Source organism: Phyllostomus hastatus, unplaced genomic scaffold (assembly GCF_019186645.2).
Source record: "Phyllostomus hastatus isolate PE091 unplaced genomic scaffold, TTU_PhHast_1.1 phas_contig_17, whole genome shotgun sequence".
Classification (NCBI taxonomy): Eukaryota; Metazoa; Chordata; class Mammalia; order Chiroptera; family Phyllostomidae; genus Phyllostomus; species Phyllostomus hastatus.
In genome coordinates this window covers 22837617-22860353 of record NW_025333664.1, presented here as the reverse complement: position 1 = coordinate 22860353, position 22737 = coordinate 22837617, and the positions used below count along the sequence as shown (strand labels likewise).

At 44.3% G+C, this 22737-nt stretch overlaps 2 protein-coding genes and 1 pseudogene across 3 annotated transcripts in view; 2 read left to right on the top strand and 1 right to left on the bottom strand.

Annotated features, from left to right (window-relative positions):
* LOC123815154 (signal-regulatory protein beta-1-like) overlaps positions 1–22737 on the top strand; it is a 165140-nt gene that overhangs the window by 81845 nt on the left and 60558 nt on the right. The gene's annotated exons all lie outside the window — the stretch shown is intronic.
* Positions 3020–18266, top strand: LOC123815158 (signal-regulatory protein beta-1-like). Its single transcript, XM_045833368.1, has 6 exons — positions 3020–3095; positions 6439–6789; positions 10123–10443; positions 11013–11321; positions 17405–17514; positions 18222–18266. Exons 1-5 carry the CDS (start codon positions 3026–3028, stop codon positions 17509–17511), a joined length of 1158 nt encoding a protein of 385 aa, XP_045689324.1. The 5' UTR covers positions 3020–3025; the 3' UTR covers positions 17512–17514; positions 18222–18266.
* Positions 5290–11070, bottom strand: LOC123815157 (annotated as a pseudogene).

Here is a 22737-nt window from a genome sequence, read left to right as displayed (position 1 = left end):
CCCTTCTTATCTGGAAAACTTACAACATGAATTACCTAGAATTGGTTTCTATATTTATCAAACTTACACATGCACATATTTTAGGAGCCAAATAACTCTGCAAGTTCTACATATGAAAACTGGAGTTTCACCTGACTGGCGTAGCTCAGTGGATTGAGCGCGGGCTGGGAACCAAAGTGTCCCAGGTTCGATTCCCAGCCAGGGTACATTCCTGGGTTGCAGGCCATAACACCCAGCAACCGCACATTGATGTCTCTCTCTCTCTCTCTCTCTCTCTCTCTCTCTCTCTCTCTCTCTCTCTCTCTCTCTCTCTCTCCCCCCCTTCCCTCCCTAAAAATAAAATAAATAAATAAAATCTTAAAAAAAAAACAAACCTAGAACTTTAGAAAACTGGAGTTTCTATATCCTCCTACCAATTTCTACCTTTCAGAGGCAAACATTTACAACTATTTTAGCCAATTCTTTTAGTTTTTTTAAAAAAATGTTTGTCGTACTTTACATAGCATGCTTCTGTTGCTTCATGACATCCTCCTCACATTACTTACGCACCTCCCACTAAGCAGGGTGGGGATGGGGGTCTGTGACTCCTGACCTCCTGTCGCACGTGCACGCATTCTACTCCCATCACCTGCTCTCATCAGACACAGCTCTGAACGACTGAGTAGTCAGTGCCTGTCGGTATTTAACTGAATCCTGTTATGTTACTGGATTTCACTCATGTTGGTCCCTCCCATGTATGTTTGTGTTACCACTGCCATGACCAGGTTGCAGAGCAATTCCATGACCACAGAGGTCCCCTGTGCTCGCCTTTACAGTGACCCCATCTGCACTGTACTAAAGCCTCACATGCCAGTCTGCTCTCACTCCACAGTTTCAAGTGCATTGTGTACATGGAATTTTACAGGCTGTGAGATTTTGGGATTGCCTGTGTTCACTCAACATCATGCCTTTGAGAAATTTTAAAATGTTGATGACATGTATATGTCATCTATTATTTTTTAAAAATTTGTAGCTGAGGAATATTTTTAGTCTTGCTTTTTATTTTATTGTTGACATTATTACAGATGCCCTCCCATATCCCCTATTTGCCTGCTTCCACCCTTCACCCCCATGCACCCTTCCCTCTGACCATTAGCACACTGCTGTCTGTGTCTATGAGTTATGCATGTATGTTCTTTGGTGAATTCCTTCACCTTCTTTCATTTAGTCCCCCCTCCAGAACTCCTGACAGCTGTCAGTCTGTTCCATGTACCCATGCCTCTATTCCTATTTTGTTCGTCAGTTTATTCTATTTATTAGATTCCTCATATAAATGAGATTATATGGTATTTGTCTCTTTGTGACTGGCTTTTTTCACTTAGCATAATAATCTCTAGGTGCATCCACATTGTCACAAATGGTAAAATTTCTTTCTTTTTTGTGGCCACATGCTATTTCACTGAGTAAATGTACCACAGTTGTTGCTGTTTTTTCCCACTCATCTACTGGTGGGCACTTGGGCAGTTTCCAGATCGTGGCTATGGTAAATAACACTGCTATGAACATAGGGGTGCTTATGTTCTTTTGAATTTGTGTCTTGGGATTCTTAGGATATATTCCCAGCAGTGGGATCACTGGATTAAAAGGCAAATCCATTTTTAAGTTTTAGAGAAAAATCCATACTGTTCTCCACAGTGGCAGCATTCCCACCAACAGCTCACCTGGGAGGGTTCCCTTTCTTTACCTCCTCGCCAGCACTTGCTGTTTGTTGATTTACTGATGATGGCCATTCTGACAGGTGTGAGGTGTGATCTCATTGTGCTTTAACTGCACGTCTCTGATGACTGGTGACATTGAGTGTTTTTTCATTTGTTTATTGGTCTTCTGTTTGTCTTCTTTGGAGAAGTGTTTATTCAGATCCTTTGCCCATTTTTAATTGGATTGTTTGTCTTTTGGTGTTGAGTTGTGTAAGTTCTTTGTATATCCTAGAAATTAAGTTCTTGTCAGGTGTATCATTGGCAAATATGTTATCTCACACAATGGAATATTCCCTTTTCATTTTGTTGATGGTTTCTTCGGCTGTGCAGAAGCTTTTTAGTTTGATGTGGTCCCATTTGTGTATTTATTTTTCTTTGTTTCCTTTGCCCTGGAAGACATATTGGCAAAAAATATTGTTCCAAGAGATTTCTGAGAGTTTACTGCCCATGCTTTCTCTTAGGATTTTTATGGTTTTGTGACTTGCATTTCAGTTTTTATCCATTTTGTGTTTATTCTACTTTATGGAGTAAGTTGGTGATCTAGTTTCATTTTTTTAATGTGTATCTGTCCAATTTTAAGCCATGTTTTTAATCGCTGACAGTGCTTCCATTTCTGGGTGCACCACTGTTTGTTTAGTCATATGCTTATTATAGGGCATCTTGTTGGGTGGAGGCGCATGCAAGTTGTGAGGTCCACACTGCACTATGTATTTGGGCTAAATGTTACCAGTTGCATCAGTAAAGGTTTGGAATACGGTGTCATTCAGTAGCATGCCTGGTTCTGTCCCAACATTGAACTTGTCTGGTGAACCCTCTTCCTTCCTTCAGCTGAATAGCTCCAAGGGAAGATGAAGATGAGGCCATGGGTTGGTTATTTACATCTTAGGGTTTGGGGCTTGGGAATTTGAGACAAGCCTACAGCCTCAGAATCTTCTCATCCTGGGCCCCCAAATGGGGCATCACATGAAGATCTGAGATGTGGCGAGGGACCCAGTAGAGAACAGTGGCCCCAGGCAGGGGAAGCACTATTTCCTGGAGGCCTGTCCAAGTGTCTCTGAGAAGGAACATGAGTTTCATCCTCCAGCTGCCTTCTCTGCCTCATTCTGTGTCACAATCTGGAAGTAGAAACTGTCTGAAAGCTAGAAGTGGGCTACTGTCTCACAGCCATTGCACCCCATCCTGGGCACTTCCTCTTATATGGCAGGAAGTGGGGCCTCTCTCCTCTCATAGAGCAGAGTCCAGCTCTCCCAGCACACAGTAGGACAGAGCAGGCTCCTCGGGCCTCCAGGATGCCTATCCCTGCCTCCTGGCACCTACATCTTCATTGCCTGCTGCTGACTCTGCTGCTTGGCCTCACAGGTGAGCATGTGTTGGGGTAGTGTGCCTGGAATTTAGGGCCTCCAGGAAAACAGGGAACATCGCCCCCAGGCTGTCACAGAGGGCCAAGAAGAGTGCAATATCTGAGAGCATGAAATCAGGGATCTGGATGTTTCTTCTGTGGGTGCATTGCTTTTACCCTCATACTAGACACATCATAACAGATGATACTTCAAACCACAACAGTGACAGCTTTATGGGTACTAACCCCTGTGATCCTCACATCATCCCTGTGTTGATGTGAGAATTACGACTGTCATCCCTGATTTGCAGATGAGGAAACAGAGGCAGAGAGAGTAAGTAGTCCAATGTCATCTGTGTGAGGCAGAGGTTCAGCTGGATTCAAGTTCTGGCCGAGCAGCTCCAGAGCTTGTTCTTTTAACCATGTGATACAGTGGAGGCTGACTGCGGAAAATCAGAAAACACAGAGCAGTAAACCAAAGACTAGTCATCACCCATCATACCTCTAGCCAACCCAGAGATCAAGTTCTGCCGTTTACTCAGGAACTTTTGTTAACAATGTGTGGCATGGTGCCTGTGTGCTAAATACATTCCTGAGTATTTAATATGTGTGCTGATTTCATGAATTCTCAAAACGTGTGAACTGTCATGGTAGGTCACAATTGTATGTATATTTGTGATGCGTGTGTATGTGTGTGTGTGTGTGTGGATAAGTGGGTGTGAGGTAGTTCACACACAAGTTCTCATAATATTTTTGAAAAGTCTTTCCTTTTTGTTCTCTTTAGAATGTTCTATAGTCTACATGAAATGCACATGAACAGATATTAAGTTCTCACTTCTCTCAGCCACTGTCCCTCCTTTCTACTTCTCTGAACTTACCCCTTACCCTCCCCAAACTTTTAAGACTAGCCATCTGCTCCTGACAAAATGAGTAGAATTTTGTGCATTATACTCTTGGTGTCCCTCCTCCATGATGGAGGGAGGTGAGGAGGAAAAAGTGGATAAATGACACAGACTCTTTTTCCTATATGATCCATATCTTGTCTATATTTAAATTCTCTAATGTCAGTTGAAACACCCAGGCCCCACGAAGTGTGATGAGTAATAACTTGTCAAGTTCATGAACACTCACCATGTGCTGACACTAGGAAATCCCTATGCCTGTTATCCCATGTGATTGTTACACCCAAAGTGGATCCTCTTCTCACCCCTATCTACAAAAGAGAAAAAAAAGGCATGCAGAGGTTCAAGGTCACTCAATGGTAAATGGTACAGCTATTATTTCACTCAAATGGTGTGATCCTTGACCTCACTGGTTTCACCAGTACCCACTCCTTCCTATTACGGATCAGGGGTGGCCTGGAGTGGGTCTGCCTCAGGCTGCCTGTAGTGTGTCGATTCTTGACTTGGTGCAGGAAGGACCTCACAGCACGGATCGAGGTGATTTTGAGGGTGCATTTATTAAAGCTGGGGACAGTGAAACAAAGGAAAGATTTAGGGTAGAAGTAGCAGCCAGAGACAGCCTCGGAGGAGCTCTGCTTTGGCTCCTTAGAAACGTGATAGAAAAGGAGTGAGCCATGGTGGGGCTGCATAAACCCACTGAAAAATAGAAGTTCCTGTGACACAAGTGAGTGAAAATGGGGCTGCTGTGAGCTCACTGGAAGGTCAGGGGGAAAGGGGCCTTGGAGTCAGGATAAGGAAGTAAGCCCAGGCCAAGCTACCACTGCTCAGAGGTCCCCTGGTTGCAAGTCTCATGGGGACCCTTAGAGTTGAGGAGAAAGAATGTGACAGTTCATGTCTGAGAAGGGGCAGGGGCATCTAGGGCAAGCCCGCGCTGGGATTCCTTGTCTAAAGGGTTTTACCTCTCTTCTGTAGGCAGGTGGCAACCTTAGGGGAGGGTTTCAGCAGAATATTCATCATTTTTCCAGGTATGTCTTTAATATGCTAATGTATCAAAACTGAGCATATAAAAGAGTTTGGAATTATTCTCCTGCTTGTTTTACTTTTACCTTGGGTCAGTCTGGCCCTAATGGATTTTTATTGATTAATCCACTACGCTATATTGAACTGGGAGTATGCTTTTTTTTTTACAGGAAAAGTTCTGCCTTTCTGCTTTGAATTGTTTTGTGAAATACAATTTGATAGCATCAGGCATTTTTAAAAATGAGTACAGAACATTACAAACAGGTTTTATTTCTCTGTGTTACTTTTCATGTCATGATTTCATACCATTTTGTATCAGAATTTTCTATGAAGCAAGAAGAGTCCCCAAATGAAGGCTCTTCAGGGCCCACAGGAACCGCAGACGATGTGAGTCCTTGTGGGTGAGAACAGAAAACTGCCCTGGAAGGGCTGAGACTCGACTGCAGGCCAACCATCCCGTGTCTGCATCCATCGGGGGGCCTGAGAGCTGCGGCAACAAAGCGGTGCTCCTCTATGTTGCGTTCCTACAATGGTCATTGTTTTACTTCTTGTCCATCCTGAAACAAATGTGTTCTTTATAGTCCTGGCCGATGTCCGTGTTTAAGGGGGGTACTGCAAAGGCAAGCCACTGCAGTTCAAATTCCAGGCCACCATGAAGCTTTCTTTCAGTTCCCAATTCCTTTCAAACATATCCAGCCGAGTCCATTCATCTTTAAAGCTTCCGAATGCTTTTATGTTTATTCCTTGTTGGTAAAATTTCTTTCCATAATATGAAAACATTTTCAAACCGCACCCTGGAAAACCAGTGTTCATTGTGTCAATTCCAATGTGTAGCTCAGGTTCAGCAGCAGGTGCAGCACAGTCCCTTTCATGGGAGATGTTAAAGCTGAAATGGGGTAAGGATTCAGTGAGTCTTTTGAAAAAACTGGTTTTCCTTTTGCGGTTCTCTGCAAACAAATATTATCCCAACGATATTCTATTTCTCTTCAACTATGGTAATTTCCTCATCTTTAGAAGATCAGTCATGGCTGCCTTAGTGTCCCAAGCAGAGACAGACTGGCCAAGGCGTTCCTTCTGCTCGGGCTGGATGGGTCACACCCCCAGCAGCCACTCAGCTCTCCTGGGGAGCCAAGCATCACAGGAAAGGCCCAGGGCACACCCTCCACTGCTGGAACCAAGAAGAACTACTTGCTGGAGAAAGATTTAAACCCACTCTTGGCTCCATCACTTTACCTCTCTGTGCCTCCATTTCCTCATTTGTGATAGGATCTCACATTGCAGGCTTTTTGTGAGGGTTACATGTATGACACATACAATGTGCTGAGCTCAGACCCATTCAGGGTGTACCCTCAGTTAATGAAAGCTGTTGTCAATAAACACTTGACAAAACCTACATGATTACATATGGATGGATAACTAACTGCTTTGTGTTTGCCTCCAGGAGGGGCAGGTGAGGAGCTGCAGGTGATTCAGCCTGACAAGTCAGTGTCAGTGGCAGCAGGAGAGATGGCCACTCTGAGCTGCACCATGACTTCCCTTCTCCCTGTTGGACCTGTCATGTGGTTCAGGGGGACAGGGCCAGGCCGGGAGTTAATCTACAGTCAACAAGGAGGCCACTCCCCCCGAGTAACAAGTGCTGCAGACACCATGAGGAGAAACAACATAGACTATTCCATCCGCATCAGTAACATCACCCCAGCGGACACCGGCACCTACTACTGTGTGAAGTTCCGCAGAGGAAGCCCTAACACAGAGCTCAAGTCTGGAGCAGGCACTCGGCTCACCGTGAGTGGTGAGTGAGTATGGTGTGGGACCCTCTGTCCCTGGTGTGTGACAACAAGTCCATAAGAATGACGTTTGTTTTTAGAGCAGGAACTAGGAATCAGGTGTCATCGTGGTTGCTTATAGTCAGGGTCTGATTCCTGGTCTGATGTCACCCCTCCTGCAGGTCAGGGAACTTGAGGCTGGGAGAGGTCATGGTATCTTAGGAGGTCCATGATCTGTAAAGGGTGGGAAAAATCTGGAGACCTCATCTGCCAGATTCCCCAGCCCTTGTCTTTCCAATCCCGTCCAGCCCCTAGGTCCAGGGATGAGGGAACTGAAGGTCTGAAGGACTTGCCCATCACAAGGTCAGGCCTCACCCCTGCCTCCAGAGAGCACTCCCCTCAGTGTGGCCAAGCCCCCCTCACTGACACTCACTGACACCCGCTGGGAGCCGGGCTCCGCCCTGGGTGCTGTGGGAGCTGCAGGGGACTGAGCAGGCAGAGCTCTTCTCCCATGAAGCTTCGTTCTCCTCCCTGCAGTTGGGAGACATCCGTGCAGGGCCGGGAGGGGGGACGTGTTTCTTTATTTCCTCCTCAGAAGCATCATGTGAGAAGACATTCCTAAGGGGCACAGAGTCCCTGGTTACTCTGCCAGCCCTGTTGGGAGGAGATGCTTAGAAATTGGACATTTGCCATTGGTCTTGTCTGTTAAACACTCTTTAATTTGGGGACTCAATACTGTGTCACTTAGCCTCTGAGCAGAGGTTTCTCAGACTGTCCTTTATCCTGACGGGATGTTCCCCATGTGGGCAACATAGGTGTCATCCTGTTGAGGCAGCAAAAGAGATTATTTCAGGTTTCCTGCCAGAGACCCAGGATACTGAATCCTGGAATGTCCACACAGAAAGGACTGTTAGCCCATCCTGCCTGACTCCATGCACAGATGGGAGCCTGAGGCCAAGAGGACATAGTGGCCTTGTCCAAGGTCCCATGGCCAGTGAGTGATGGGATTGTTCCAGAGCCCAAAATGAGTCCAAGCATGTTCCTTCCTACCCTGTCATAGGAATCATTTCCATGGATGACTTGGTGCATAGTAGGTGCTAACAAAATCTAATTACACCAAACCATTGAACAAGGAGCCAAAATACTCCCCCCATCATTTTCTCAAAGGATCATATGCCCTTTGCATTCAGACCCTGAAGCTTAAGGTCACTGAAATCCTCTCCCAGCCTTCAGCCCCATCCCTCAAATCAAGCAGCCACATCAGCACCTGCAGCTGCCCCTTCTTCAACTGTTTCCCAGTGTATGGAGACAGCATTGTTCATTAACAGTCTCCTGATGGATATAAGTTGTTCCCAACCTGTAGCTATTAGAACAGTGATGCAGGTGAGAACCTTGTCCTTGTGTCACTAGCTCAAGAGGGAGATGCCCACCGGAAGTCATAATGCTGGGTATGAAAGTATGTGCACTTTAGTTTTTGTGGATATTGCTAGATTTCTCTCCTAGATGTGGTAGCAATGGAGTCTCCCCACAAGCCCTGGACGTAGGCAGGGAAGGTGGCTTTATCCCTCATTTTTGGATATTTCAAAAGTTTTCAATGGTGCGTTCCTTGCCTAAACAATCACAGTAGTAAGCAGCTCCATCTTAGGTCTTCTGCCTCCTGGTAAAGTCTTGGCTCCTCTTTCCCAAGCTGCCTGCCCAGAGGATGCCCGGGGTGAGAAAGCAGGTAGGTGGGGTGGAGCAGAAACCATGTCTTCATTACGGCATTTGCTTTATAACCAGTGTGGTGAGGGAGGGGCCTCTGTTGAGGACACTGATGCTTGGAGAGGGAGCTGAACTCAGAGGAAGGAGAACTAAGACTTGAACCCCAAGTGGCATAAATCACAGCTCCAGCTCTCTGCACTGCTCCACCGTGCTTGTCAGTGTAAGGAGAACTTTCTTCTTCACAATCATGTATTCTTATGTTCTTCAGAAAAAAAGCACTTTAAGAGGATTCTGTGGCAGAAGCAGGTCTAGCTTTACAACTGATATGAGGCAGATACTCAACTGTCCTATCATGTCCTGGAACTACTTTAAATGACACAGCTTAGTGTATAAAAACACTCCAGAGTATTTGCCCCAATTGTTGTGCTATTTGTCCCTCACTGAGCACCCATAGGAGCAGCCTGGGGACAGCAGCCAGGGTAGAGCAGAGAGCAGCCACTGTACCCCCAGCAACACTATACATTCCCTTTCCAGTTGCCACAGACTGAGGATGAGCAGGGGAGGCTCACCTGGCCCCAGGTGAGCAAGAGTTCATATTCTAGACCCAGTTGTCAGGAGCTCACTTTTCCATTTATTGCTACAAGGTCTCCAGGCCTGGGCACTTGGAGGCCACTCCTCCCTGGAACATGTGGCAGTAAGTGACAGGCTCCTGAAAGTGGGCCTTTGGTCTGCTGATGGTCATGAATACTTGGGGGCCACAGGAAACAGCTCTGGGACACATTAGAGGGAGAGATGACAGTCCCTTCATTTCTCTCAGCCTCAGTTTTGTCATCTGTAAAATGGTGATAACCACGGGTGCTTTTGAGGAGAGTGGAAAGGATCTGAGGCCTCTGAGTCACCCAGCACTGAGTAGCTTCTCCAAGTCAGGTGTCACGTCAGTGTCATGACCAGGTAACATTGCTGGGCCTCCATTCTTCACCTGCAGAAAGTCTCTACAGTATGTTAATAATGTAATACTTAAAAATAATGCAATATTAATCAAATAATTGATTAATCCAACATTGATCACATAATCAAATCAATCTTTACAGGGTGTTATAAGGTGAGCCTGGGAGAGCATAGCCCTGGCTGAACCACTGCGCTATCATCCCACTGCTGGGTGGTCCTGGGAAGGCTCGGTTTCCCTCAGTCCCCAGTTTCCCCACATGATGAAGGATGATAATCTCAGCTCCTGTTCAGGGCTCTCTGAGGGCAGAGGTCAGCTACAAACAGTGCAAATACTGAGACTGAACAGGAATGTTGTTCCACTGCCTACACTGGTGGGAGATCACCTCGGGATGAAAGAAGGTACACTTTGAATTCATGCCTGGACCTGCTAGTTGTCTAGTCTCTCTCTCAGGGTTCATCTCCAAGGACCTGAGTGTCCTCCTCTGTAGGATGAGGATGATGTACATTCCTTTTCCAGTTGCCACAGGCTGAGGATGAACAGGGGGAGGCTCATCCTCCCCGCAAAGTGCATTTTCATCCAAAGTGCATGCCTTCCCAGCATTGTTAGAGGATAAAGACAATGTATGAGAAGGATCCTTACAGAGTCACATGCTTGTCACTGGTGGTGATGGTCACAATCATGTTCATTGTTCATTGTGCTCCTTTTACAGCCCAACCCTCTCCCCTCGTGGTGTCAGCCCCCACAGGGAGGGCCACACCTGGGCAGACAGTGAGCTTCACCTGCGAGTCCCATGGCTTCTCCCCCAGGAACATCATCCTGAGATGGTTCAAAGATGGGAATGAGCTCCCAGCCTCCCAGACCACTGTGGACCCAGAGGGAGACAGCCCTTCCTACAGCATCTCCAGCACAGCCAGGGTGCGGCTGGCCCCGGGAGATGTCCACTCCCAGGTCATCTGTGAGGTGGCCCACAAGACTCCAAAGGGAGACACTACACTTCGTGGGACTGCCAGCCTGTCTGAGGTCATTCGAGGTACATGCCCCTCACATGCAGGCCATCCCACACCTACCTGCATCTCCAAACCTGCTCTTCATACTGACCTTTGCTCCAGGACTGCAATTGCCTGCATCTAATTCCTGACAGTCCTTTCCATCACCGGGTACCTGGATGTACCTGTCACTCAGCACTGTTTAATGGCAATTACTAGGTGAACACCTACCACTGTATTTCCTAGTTTCATCTACTTTACCCACAGTAACTCCAATAACTGTGTGCCTACTATAAGCCCAGCTGTATGTGCTTGGTGATTTCATTTATTTTGGTACGGTTATTATGTTCCTACTGCATGGCAAGGATTGTGCTGATTGACTTCATTCATATTATCCTATAGCAGCTGTCAGCTTTTAAGCACCTACTGTGTGCAGGCACTGTGCTTAGTGATTTGATTCATATTAAAGTGCACCCTCAGTTTCAGAGCACCTGCTGCTTACCTAGCACTCTCCTGGGTGACCCCTTGGTGTGGTGGGGGAGTTACATTATGGGCCTCTCCTCTGTGATCTGTGTGTCTATGAGGTCAGAGTCTCTGCCATGTGCTGTTTCAGTTCCACCCACCTTGAAGGTTTCCCAACACACTGTGTCAGAGAACCAGGGAACCATCATCATCTGCCAGGTGAAGAACTACTACCCCCAGCACCTACAGCTGAGCTGGTTGGAGAACGGAAACATGTCCCAAACAGAAACAGCCTGGATCCAGGTAGAGAACAAGGATGGGACCTTCAACTGGAGGAGCTGTCTCCTAGTGAATTCATCTGCCCTCAGGGAGGCCATGGTGCTCACCTGTCTGGTGCAGCATGATGGGCAGCCAGCTGTCAGCAGGAACTTCACACTGGAGGCTCAGCAGAAGGAAAAAGGTAAAGTCTATGGAGAGGCCTATACTGCAACTTGCCTGGGTCTATATAAAGTTTACCTTTTTTTTAATGGTAAGAGTAGTAGTTTGTGCTTATAATAGAATGATCTAGGAGTCTATCAATAGAAAGGAGAATTTCAAAGTGAGCCCCCCTCCCACAAACACCCCACTGCAAATGTCACCACTGGTAAGAGTTTGGTACATGTCTTTATAGATGTTTTTGACATCAATACACATTAAAGAAAGAGGGAGGGATGGAGGTCGTGTGTTCACAGTGTCCTGCCCCTCCCTTCCTTCTCTAATGGTCACTGTATCCACTGTCCACGTCAGCCCCTCCCTTCTCCTTGCTCTTTCCAACCTCCTCCTGGTCTCCATTCCATTCCAGACTTCTCCATCCACATCAGTAAGGTCACCCAGCAAATGCCTGAACCTGCTGCTCTGTGAAATTCCAGAGGGGGAGCCCTGAGGACGTGGAGTTTGAATCAGGACAGTCATCCAAGTGACCGTGGGTGGTCACAGCACAGGCCTCCTTTTCCCCAGTGTTGTGACAATGAACCAGCAATCATCACACCTGTCTGCTTGAGGGGATGTTAATACTGTTCCCTTAGTGTCCTTCTGATGATGCAGGGTCTGAGGTGACATCCCCAGTTTCATTACTGATATTGGAAATATGTCATTTTTTCTTTGTCAGTCTTGATATTCTCTTTTCAGTTTTATATCTTTTTTCCAAGAACTTGCTTTTTTTCAGTGATTTTCTGTACTGTTTCCTTGTTTTTTATTTCATTGATTTTCCCTTTTTACTTCACAAATTCCTTCCTTCTGCCCTTTGGGTTCACTTTGCTCCTGTTTTCCTGTTTCTTGAGATGGGAACGTAAATCACTGATTTTAGCATTTCTCTCTTTCCCAGCCACACCTTCTGTGCCTGGAGATCTAGGGGAGTGCAGCCTCTGAAGCCTGTCACTCTGTTCTTCCTCCAGTCCTCAGGTCTGAGCCTGTCTGCCTCCCTCTTCCATCGCTCAGAGTCCTCATCTGCGTGTACCTTGTACCTGGTGTCATCTCTAGGGGTCGGAGCTGCACTGAGTGGGGAGAGCAGGAGAGCTGTGTCTGCACCATCAGGTCTGGAGCCCCCTCAGGTGCTTTGAGTCTCATCTCCTGTGGCTGCTCCAACCAGCCTGTCACACACTAGTGCTCTCACTCCGTGTGACCCAGCATATCTGCCAAGTATGAGACTGAGGATGGTGTTTAGTTTGTCTGGGTTAGTGAGTGGGGCAACGTGTAAGGGCCTGTGTGACCCTCTGCACTGCGCGGCCACACCCTGCATGGAATCTGAGGTCTGGTCACCGCAGTCCTGGTGCAGTGGGCTAGTGTGAGGATGCACAATGTTTTGGTCATGTCTATATAATGCTGCGGTGTTTCATAACACATCTGGGTTATGGGCCTCTTTCTGTCAGTGTAGATTAATCCATGTATATTGATAGAGTTAATTGGTTAGTTGTGATAGTGAGAGAAAGATTCTGAGTCCTCAAATATTTTGATTCTCTTTTGACTTTCGTGACCCTCAATTTCCCTCCACCCCCTTTTTCCTTTTTCTCTTCTCCACTCTATTGTGAAACACATTTCTTCCTTCTTTTTTGCCTTCCCATACCTCAAAGTTATGCACTTCATTCTTTTAATAATTTCTTTAAATTTTTGGATTACAGCTCACATGCAAAATTACATTAGTTTCAGACATACAACCTGGTGAGTAGTCATTTATATAACATACAAAGTGACCACCTGGATAAATCTACTACCCGTCTGATACCATACATAGCTATTACAATATTAAGACAATATTCCCTGTGCTGTAATTTATTAATCCCTGTGACTATTCTGTAACTATTAATTTGTACTTCTTAATCCCTTCACCTTTGTCACCCAGCTCCCCAAAGCTCCTCTAATTAAAATGTTCTCTGTGTGTATTGTCTGTTCATTTGTTTCTTTATCAAATTATTTATTTATTGTTTAGTTTCTACATGTGAGTAAAATCATATGGCATTTGTCTCACTCTGTCTGACTTAATTCACTCAGCACAATACCCTCTACATCCATCCATGTTGTTAGAAATGGCAAGATTTCATTCATTTTTTACTGCTGAATTGTATTTCATTTATATATGCACCACTTCTTCTTTAGCCGTCCACTTACTGACGAATACTTAGTTGCTTCCATATCTTGGCTATTGTCAATAATGCAGTGACCATATAGATGTATATGTCTTTTGAATTTAATGTTCTAAGTTCTTTGAATAATCCCCATAAGTACAATTGCTGGGTCCTTTCTTATCTCTTGTTACAACCTTTGTTTTAAAGTCTGTTTTGTCTGGTATGAGTACAACTCCCCAGCTTGTTTTGCTTTCTTTTGTTTCCATTTTCATGAAATATCTTTCTTCTTCCCTTTACTTTCATTATGTTGTGTTTGAGCTGCAAAGATTCCCTTGCAGACAATACGTATAGGGGTCTCATTTTCTAATCCAGTGTACAGCCACTATATGTTTTTTGATTGGAGCATGTAATCCATTTTCAATGAAAATAATTGTTATAGGTATCTATTTATTGCCATTTTATTTTTCATCTTTTTTACGTTTTCCTTATATTAGTTTGGTGGTGATAAACTCTTTTAACTTTTTCTTGTCTGGAAAGCTCTTTATCTGTCCCTTGATTCTAAATGTTAGCTTTGCTGGGTAGAGTAATCATGTTGTAGGTCCTTGCTTTTCATCACTTTGGGTTGGTTTGTTTTGTTTTGTTTCTTTTCATCGCTTTGAATATTTTGTGTCGCTTCCTTCTGGCCTGCAATATTACTGTTGAGAAATCAGCTGACAGTATTATGAGAGCTCTACTGTAAGTAACTACTTTTCTTTTACTATTTTAAGATTCTCTCTTTGTCTTTAACTTTTAGCATTTTAATTATGATGTGTTGTGGTGTGGTCTCTTTGAGTTCATCTTGCTTGGGCCTCTCTGTGCTTCCTGGACTTGTATGTCTATTTCCTTTACCACATTAAGGAAGTTTTCTGTCACTATTTTTTCAAATAGGTTTTTAATTCCTTGTTTTCTCCCTTCTCCTTTTGGCATCCCCATGATGCAAATGTTTACTTGAAGTTGTCCCAGAGGCTCCTTAAACTATCCTTATTGTTCTTGTTTTTCTTTCTGTTCTGATTGGGTGTTTTCTCCTCCCTTATCTTCCAAATCACTGATTTGATCCTCTGCTTTATCTGCTCCACTTTGATTCCCTGTAATGTACTGTTCATTTCAGTTATTCTGTTCTTCATTCCTGACTGGTTCTTTTTATGTTTTCTGTCTCTGCTTTTATGTTTCTTATCTTTTTGTTGGAGTTCTCATTAAGTTTATCTACTCTCCCCCTAATTTCATGGAGCATTTTTATAACCAGTGTTTTGAACTCTGTTTCTGGTACATTGCTTGTTTCCATTTTTTATTGTTCTTTCCTTGGAATTGTCCTGTTCTGTCCTTTTGGCACATGTCTCTCCTCATATTGGCTGCCTCCCTGTGTTTGTTTCTATGTATCAGGTAGAGCTGCTATGTCTCCACATCTTGGTTGAGTAGCCTTATGTAATAGATGCCTTATAGTGCTTAGTGCTGCAGCCTTCCCAGTCACTCAAGTTTGGCACTCTGGGTGTTCCCCTGTGTGGGAGGTGTGCATCCTGCTTTTTAAGTTGAGCCTTGACTGCTGTTGGGACATCAATGGCAGGAATTTATTCCCATGTTGGTTAGCTGTGAAGACTGGCTGAGACTACAGCAAAGGAACTGCTGTGCAGGGGACGACCTCATAGAGTAGGACTCACTTCAGCAGGGCTCTGGTGTCTCATAAGCCCACTCCTTGAGTGTACCAATTGTGGAAGTGATTGGGTTGTGCTTCTCTGTTGTCTAAACATGCCCACTGGGTTCCTGGATCTGTGGTTTTTCTGAAATTGCCTCCGACCTGCCTGGGGCCATCTGACAGGAGCTACAAAGCAATCTACAGATGACTGCTTCTTGTGTTGGGGTTGGTGGTGCCTGAGAAGGGCTAGGCTGCGCATTGAGTCTGGCTGTCACTAGTGCTGGTCCTGGGATCACTTAGCAAGACTTACAGGGCACACCAAGGCCATATGCAGCTGACTGGGGGATTGTCAACCTTTGAGAAATTTCAGGACTATCAGAAACATAAACCAATAGAGGACATTTGTAAGCAAAACAACTGGAAATGACCTGGGTTTGCCCACAAGTTGTATGGGGTGGGGTCTCAGGGAATCAGAAGTGTAGAGCTAACAGTGTTACCCAGAATGATGAGGACTCAGCTATGGGCTCCATTGTGCCCTCACGGTTGGGCTCAGCAAAGGAACAATGGCTCCTGTCAGCACTTCTGTCTGGGAAAATGCGCCTTTCCAGCCCTCTCCATATTACCAGACAATTCAGTTTGTTAGTTTATTTAGTTCATTAGATTTGACATACAAATGAAATCATGTGGTATTTGTCTTTCTGTTACTGGCAGCCCAATAAATTCAATAATAAACAATGAAATAATATTTAAATAATTATTATTTTTTTAAAAAAAGAGGAATACCTGGGACTCCAACAGCCCTCTTTCTACTCAGCCATAACCCTGGTGGTTTTCACAGCAATAAGTATTGGGGACTTTCCTTCTGGCACTGGAATTCTGGGTTGGTGGGCCTGGTATGGTTCCAGGGCCCCTTGTTCCTCAGAAGTGACTCCATAGCAGAGAATCCCTCCTGATATTTTTAACCACCATTGTAGGTGTGTGACCAGCCCATTCCATGTTTCCATCCATTCTACTAATTTAGACATGGCTTCTCCTGTATATAGAGTTTCTGTTCAGCTAGAATTCAGCTGTTTCTATAAGATGGTTGTTCTGTAGTTTAGTTGTAATCTTGGGATGGTGCATATTCAACATTTACATATTCCACCATCTTGACCAAAGCACAAGTTATGAACTTTAATTGTGCCTAGCCCTTTAATTACGTCTGTTCTATTTAAATGATCCTGACTCCCTGGATTAGATTCCTGTTGGTAGTGTAACTACATGTTTAGTGGCTTACACAAGACAAATTTATTATCTTGCAGTTCTAGAAGTGAGAAGTCTGCTGTGGTTTGGCAGAGCTGAGTTGCTTCCTCAGGCAATAGGGCAGCATCTCACTGAGTATGACACCTTTTGATATGTATATAAGTAGAACCATGCAGTATTTGCCATTTGGTGACTAGCTTATTTCATTTATCACAGTGTCCTTAAATTTAATCCATGTTGTAGTCTGTAACCAGATTCCAAATTTTTTAAAAAATAAAAGAGTAGGATGTCTTTGATCCCATTCAAATTCCCATTGATTATTCCATCCATCCTTCCATCCATCCATCCTTCCATCCATCCATCCATCCATCCATCCATCCATCTATGTATGGTAGCATACATTCACTCATGTGTTCACACTCTCATTCATTCTTGCATTACTTAGGCATGCAGCTGTTAACCAATGCCTACATCCTCCTCTGTACCAAGCCCTGGGCAGATGACCCATCCTCAAGGAGCTCTAAGTCTCCCACAGTGGACTTCATACAGTAATTGTCGGCTTTCTCTGAGCTCTGTCAGTCCCTTCTGCACTGTCAGTGTCCCAGTCTTCACCCACCTTAGATGTGGTGGCTTTTATCTGCCTGGTGCAGAGATTTTATCTACAGAGTGTACATCCCACCTGGCTGGTGAACTCTCATATGTTCAAGGGAGCTGAGTAACCTGTGTCTATGGAGAAAAGTAATGGTACCTATTGCCTGGAAAGCTTGCAGTGGGTGAATATGTCAATCCAAGGATCTGAGCTGGTGCTCACCTGTATGGTCTTTACCTGTACAGTGCTCACCTGTATGGGCAGCATGAAACACATCCTCCCATCCAGCCAACTTCATACTGTCTGCAGCAGCCAACACTACATAGAGCTTACTGGGGGTGCACTCCTATAAGCAGCTGGGTCACCTCTGTCTCCTGAGTGCTATGAGGTATTTAAACTCACAGAGCTCCCTTTCATGTCTCCTTCTGTCCACTGGTGTTCAGGCCCACAGACATCTGAAACTATTTTTGTGGTGTTCCTCCTGGGTCTCAAGGCTCTGCTGGTGACAAGTTTCACAGTCACCTACATCCGCAGGTGGTGGAACCAGTAATAGGTGAGTTGGAGAATGGTCTTAGTCCTTAAAGAGTAAGGCCAGGGCAAACCTCATGGGCTGGCAGGAGAAGTCCAGGATGTGGCTGCATAGTCACATGGTCTCCACAAGATTGATTCAGCCTCAACAGAAGGTTGTAAAAGCTTTTATTTTCTCTAGATATCTTTGCAATCTCAGTGGCTTCCAGCTCTTCCACATTGTGTTGTGTCCTAGAGTCTGAAGATTTTCAAATTAAGTGCCCTGGAATCTTGGAGACGGTGGTCCAAAGTGTGGCAGTAGAATGAAAACCAAAGCTTTGTGACCCAAACTGAAAAGAGTCCTCCGTAAACTGTTGTATATTTCTGTTTCATATAATACATCTTTGGTATGAATAGAAAAGTACAACCAAAATCAGTTAATACAACCTGAGAGCCTCGGAGGTGTTGACTAGTGGTAAAGATGAATGTGGGTATGAAAGGGGAAGCAGAGCTACAGGAGGGGTTTAGTGAGGTGAAGAGGGATTTAGTGAGGTGAGTAGGGGCTTGATTTCTGATCTGTGCCACCAACACAAACCAGAGTGCTTTCCATTTGGCATGTGCTCAATAAATATTTGTACAATTAATAAAGGAGTGAATGCATGAATGACTGAATCCATGAGTGAATGAATGAATGAATGAATGTCACTACATCTTTCCATGCCCTGTGATACATTGTCTCCTGCCTTCTCCAAGGGGCTCCATTGGAGAGAAGATGCTACAAGGACTTGCAGGTGACCCAAAACCCTGGCCCTTCATTCTGCCAGCCCCACCTGAACCACGAACATGCTCCTCTGCAACCCTCCTGATGCTCCTCCTCTCTAATATTGAACATGAGTCAAAGAAGGACTTTGGTCATGGGGACTCTGAGATGTCTGGACCTAGATGCACTGAGCTTCAACCTGGCCCTACCTCCTCCCAAAAGAGAACCATTCAGATGATGGCAACTGGTTTCCATTCTTTCTGATTGGAAATAACCAGATTGTAAGTAACCTGATTGTTTAATATTCAGAGAAGATTTTATTTTATCCAGAGACTTTATAAGTATGGTTTCACTTCAACATGTAGATATTTCCACTCCAAGGTAGAGATGTAGGTAGATTCACTTTGGATCCTTGTAGAACCAGAAGAAGGACAACAATACATTTAAAAACAAAAAACAATCACAACTGCTAAAAAGTCAAACTATATGGATGTCATACTACCAAGGAGTTTAAGATGAAATATTCATCCAGAGGATGTGCAGCAAGGCAGTGGCTGGAGGATGGAGTGGGCGAGGTGGTGGCTGGCAGACCAGGCAGTCCCACAATCAAGTGTGGATAAGCCAGAAAGAATAACTGGGAAGCGAGACAGACCACACCACCCAGGGTTCTAGCACTGGGAAATAAAGTCTGAAAGCCTCTGGCTGTAAAAACCAGTGAGGGTTGAGATGGCCAGAGCAACTCCCAGCCTTACAGGAGAGTTCGATGGAGGGATCCACAGGATCCTAGAACATACACAAACCAACATACCTGGGAATCAGCACCAGAAGCATCCAATTTGCTTCTGAGAAGTGGGGGAAGTGACTGAAAGCAGTGTGAGAGCTGAGCAAGCAGCATTGTTCCCTTTTGGACACCTCCCCCACATAGAACACCACAATGCAATTATGTGGGTTGCCCTGTCCTGGTGTTCTACCCCTTAAACATAACAGGTGTATCAAGACAAAAAAAAATATGATCCAAATGAAAGAATAGACAAAGCTCCAAAATTAGAACTAAGCAATGAAGACATAGCCAACCTATCAGATGAACAGTTTAAAATACTGATAATCCAGATGCTTAGAAATCATTGAGTGTGCTCACAAAATAGAGGAAGAAGTGAAGGCTATGCAAAACGAAATAAAGTAAAATATTCAGGGAACCAACAGGGAAGGGAAGGAAACCAGGATTCAAACCAATGATGTGGAGCAGAAGGAAGAAATAAACATTTGACCAAAACAGAATGAAGAAACAATAATTCAAAAAGATGAAGAAATGCTTAGGAAACTCCAGGACAACTATAAATGTCCCAACATCTGAATTATAAAGCTAACAGAAGGAGAAGAGGAAGAGCAAGAAATTGAAAACTTATTTGAACAAATCATGAAGGAAAACTTCCTCAATCTGGCAAAGGAAATAGACTTCCAGGAAGTCCAGAAAGCTCAGAGAGTCCCAAAGAATTTGGATCCAAGGAAGCACATGCCAAGGCACATCATAATTACATTACCCAGATTAAAGATAAGGACAGAATCTTAAAAGCAGCAAGAGAAAAGCAGAGAGTTACCTACAAAGGAGTTCCCATAAACCTATCAGTGATTTCTCAGAAGAACCCTTGCAGACAAGAAGGGGCTGGAAAGAGGTGTTCCAAGTCATGAAAGGCAAGGACCTACATCCAAGATGACTCTATCCAGCAAAGCTATCATTTAGAATTGGAGGGTAGATAAAATGCTGCACAGATAATGTCAAGTTAAAGGAGTTCATCATCACCAAGACTTTATCATATGAAATGTTAAAGGGACTTATCTAAGAAAAAAAAAAGAAGATCAAAACTATGAACAGTAAAATGACAACAAACACACAACTATCAACAACTGAACCAAAGCCAAAAACAAAAACCAAGCAAACAACTACAACAGGAGCAGAATCACAGAAATGGAGATCACCTGGAGGGTTATCAGTGGTGACAGGGAGAGGCCAGAATGGGGTCGGGGGAAGTACAGGGAATAAGAAGCAGAATTTGTAGGTAGAAAATAGACAGGGGAAGTTTAAGAATAGTGTAGGAAATGACAAAGCCAAGTTAAATGTATGACCCATGGACATGAACTAAGGTGGAGGGAATGTTGGTGAGGGTACAAGGTGGAGAGGAATAAAGGGGAGAAAAATGGGACAACTGTAATAGCATAATCAATAAAATATACTTTAAAAATGAATTGGAAAAAATGTGTAGGATTGCTTTGATCCCATTCAGGTTCCCACTGATTCTCCACTCAGGCATCCACCCATCCCAGCACACATTCACTGATGCATTCACACTCTCATTTATTCTTGCATTACTTAGACATGCAGCTGTTGACCAATGCCTATATCCTCCTCTGTGACAGGCCCTGGGCAGATGATCCATCTTCAAGGAGTCCCCAGTCTCCCACAGTGAATGTCCTGCAGTAATTTCATCTTTCTCTGGGCTGTGTCAGTCCCCCCTCTAGTGACAGTGTCCCAGTCTTCACCCTCCTCAGACTTGGTGGCTATTACCTGCCTGGTGCAGAGATTCTATCCACAGAACATGCATCTCACCTGGCTAAAGAACTGTCATATGTTCAAGGGAGCTAAGTAACGCACATCCATGCAGAAGAACAATGGGACTTAAAGCATGGAAAGCTTGCAATTGATGAATGTATCTCTGCAGAGGGTGCTCACCTGTATGGGCAGCATGAAACACATCCTCCCATCCAGCCAACTTCATACTGTCCACAGCAGCCACACCACATAGAGTCAATTAGGAGTGCATAGAAGTTCATGCACCTCCACTCCTGTGAGCAGCTGGGTCACCTCTGTCTCCTAAGTGGTGTGAGGTATTTAAACTCACAGAGCTCCCTTTCATGTCTCCTTCTGTCCACTGGTGTTCAGGTCCATATCTGCCATTATTTTTTGTGGTGTTCCTCCTGAGTCTCAAGGTTCTGCTGGTGATGGGTTTCATAGTAACCTACATCCGTGGGTGGTGGAACCTGTAGCAGGTGAGTTGGAGGCAGGCCTTAGTCCTTAAAGAGGAAGGTCAGGGCAAACCTCATGGGCTGGCAGGAGAAGTGCAGGTGTGGCTGCATAGTCACATGGTCACCACAAGATTGATTCAGCCTCAACAGAAGGTTATGAAAACTTTTATTCTCTCTAAATGTCTTTGCAATCTCAGTGGCTTCCAGCTCTTTCACATTGCATTGTGTCCTAGAGTTTGAAGATTTCAAATAAAGTTCCCTGGGTCCCTGGAGATGGTGGTCCAAAGTGTGGAAGAGGGATAAAGGCCAAAGTTTAAAGACCCAAACTAAAAAGAGTTGTCCATAAAGTGTTATATAGTTTAGTTTGCATATGATATATGTTTGGTATAAACAGGAAAGTAGAACTGAAATCAACCAATACAAACTCAAAAGACTTGGACGTGCTGACCAGTGATGAAGATGAATGTGGGTATGAAAGGGGGAGCAGAACTCAGAGGAGGGGTTCAGGTAAACTGAGTATGGGCTTGATTTCTGATCTATGCCACCAATTCAGGTGAAAGTGCTTGGCACTTAGTGTGTGCTCAATAAATATTTGCAGAGTTAATAAAGGAGTGACTGAATGAATGAATGAATGAACGAGTTTCTCTCCATCTTTCCATGCCCTGTGATACCTTGTCTCCTGCCTTTTCCAAGGGGCTCCATTGGAGAGAAGAAGCTGCAACTACCTGCAGGTGGCCCAAGACCCTGGCCCTTCGTTCTACCAGCCCCACCTGAGCCAAGAACGTCTCCCCCGCCACCACCACACTCTCCTGATGGTCCTGCTCTCTGATAATGAACATGAGTCAAGGATGGACTTTGGTCATGAGGACTCTGAGACATCTGGACCTAGATGCATGGAGCTGCAAACTGGCCTTGCCTCCACCCAAAAGAGGCCCATTCTGAGCAAGGCACGGGTTTCCATTCTTTCTTATTGTAAATAGCCCTTAATATTCAGAGATTTTACTTTATACAGAGATTTTGTAAGTATGATTTCATTTTGGCACATAGATATCTAAAATCACTAAGCTGAATAAGCATTTTGGTATTCTGAAATATATAATGAATAATGTAAAAAAACCCATGGACCCATTACCCTATCTTTGCAAAATGGTTACATTTTGCCTTATGATTTGTGTTCATTTTGAAAAACATGTTCTCAATTTGGTGTTATTATTTTCCAGTGGGATTTTATGCTTTTACAATATATGTGTAAATATTTAAGGAGGATTAATATTATTTTGCTTGTTTTAGATTTTATTTAAATATTCTACTGTGTATAATATTCTGTAACTTTATTTTTGCGCTTAACACAGTATTGTGAGTTTTCATAATGCTGATCATTTTAGCTCCATTTTATTAATTTTCCATGCTCTATCGTTTTCTGTTGTAAGATGGACATCTACATAGGTTTACACTTACGACTTTCAATTCACAATTTTACATGGTTTT

Coding starts and splice junctions, on each gene's coding strand:
- LOC123815158 (XM_045833368.1), top strand. CDS start 3,026: ATGCCTATCCCTGCCTCCTGGCACCTACATCTTCATTGCCTGCTGCTG. Junction 3,096..6,438: donor TCTGCTGCTTGGCCTCACAG/GTGAGCATGTGT, acceptor GTTTGCCTCCAG/GAGGGGCAGGTGAGGAGCTG. Junction 10,444..11,012: donor CCTGTCTGAGGTCATTCGAG/GTACATGCCCCT, acceptor GTGCTGTTTCAG/TTCCACCCACCTTGAAGGTT.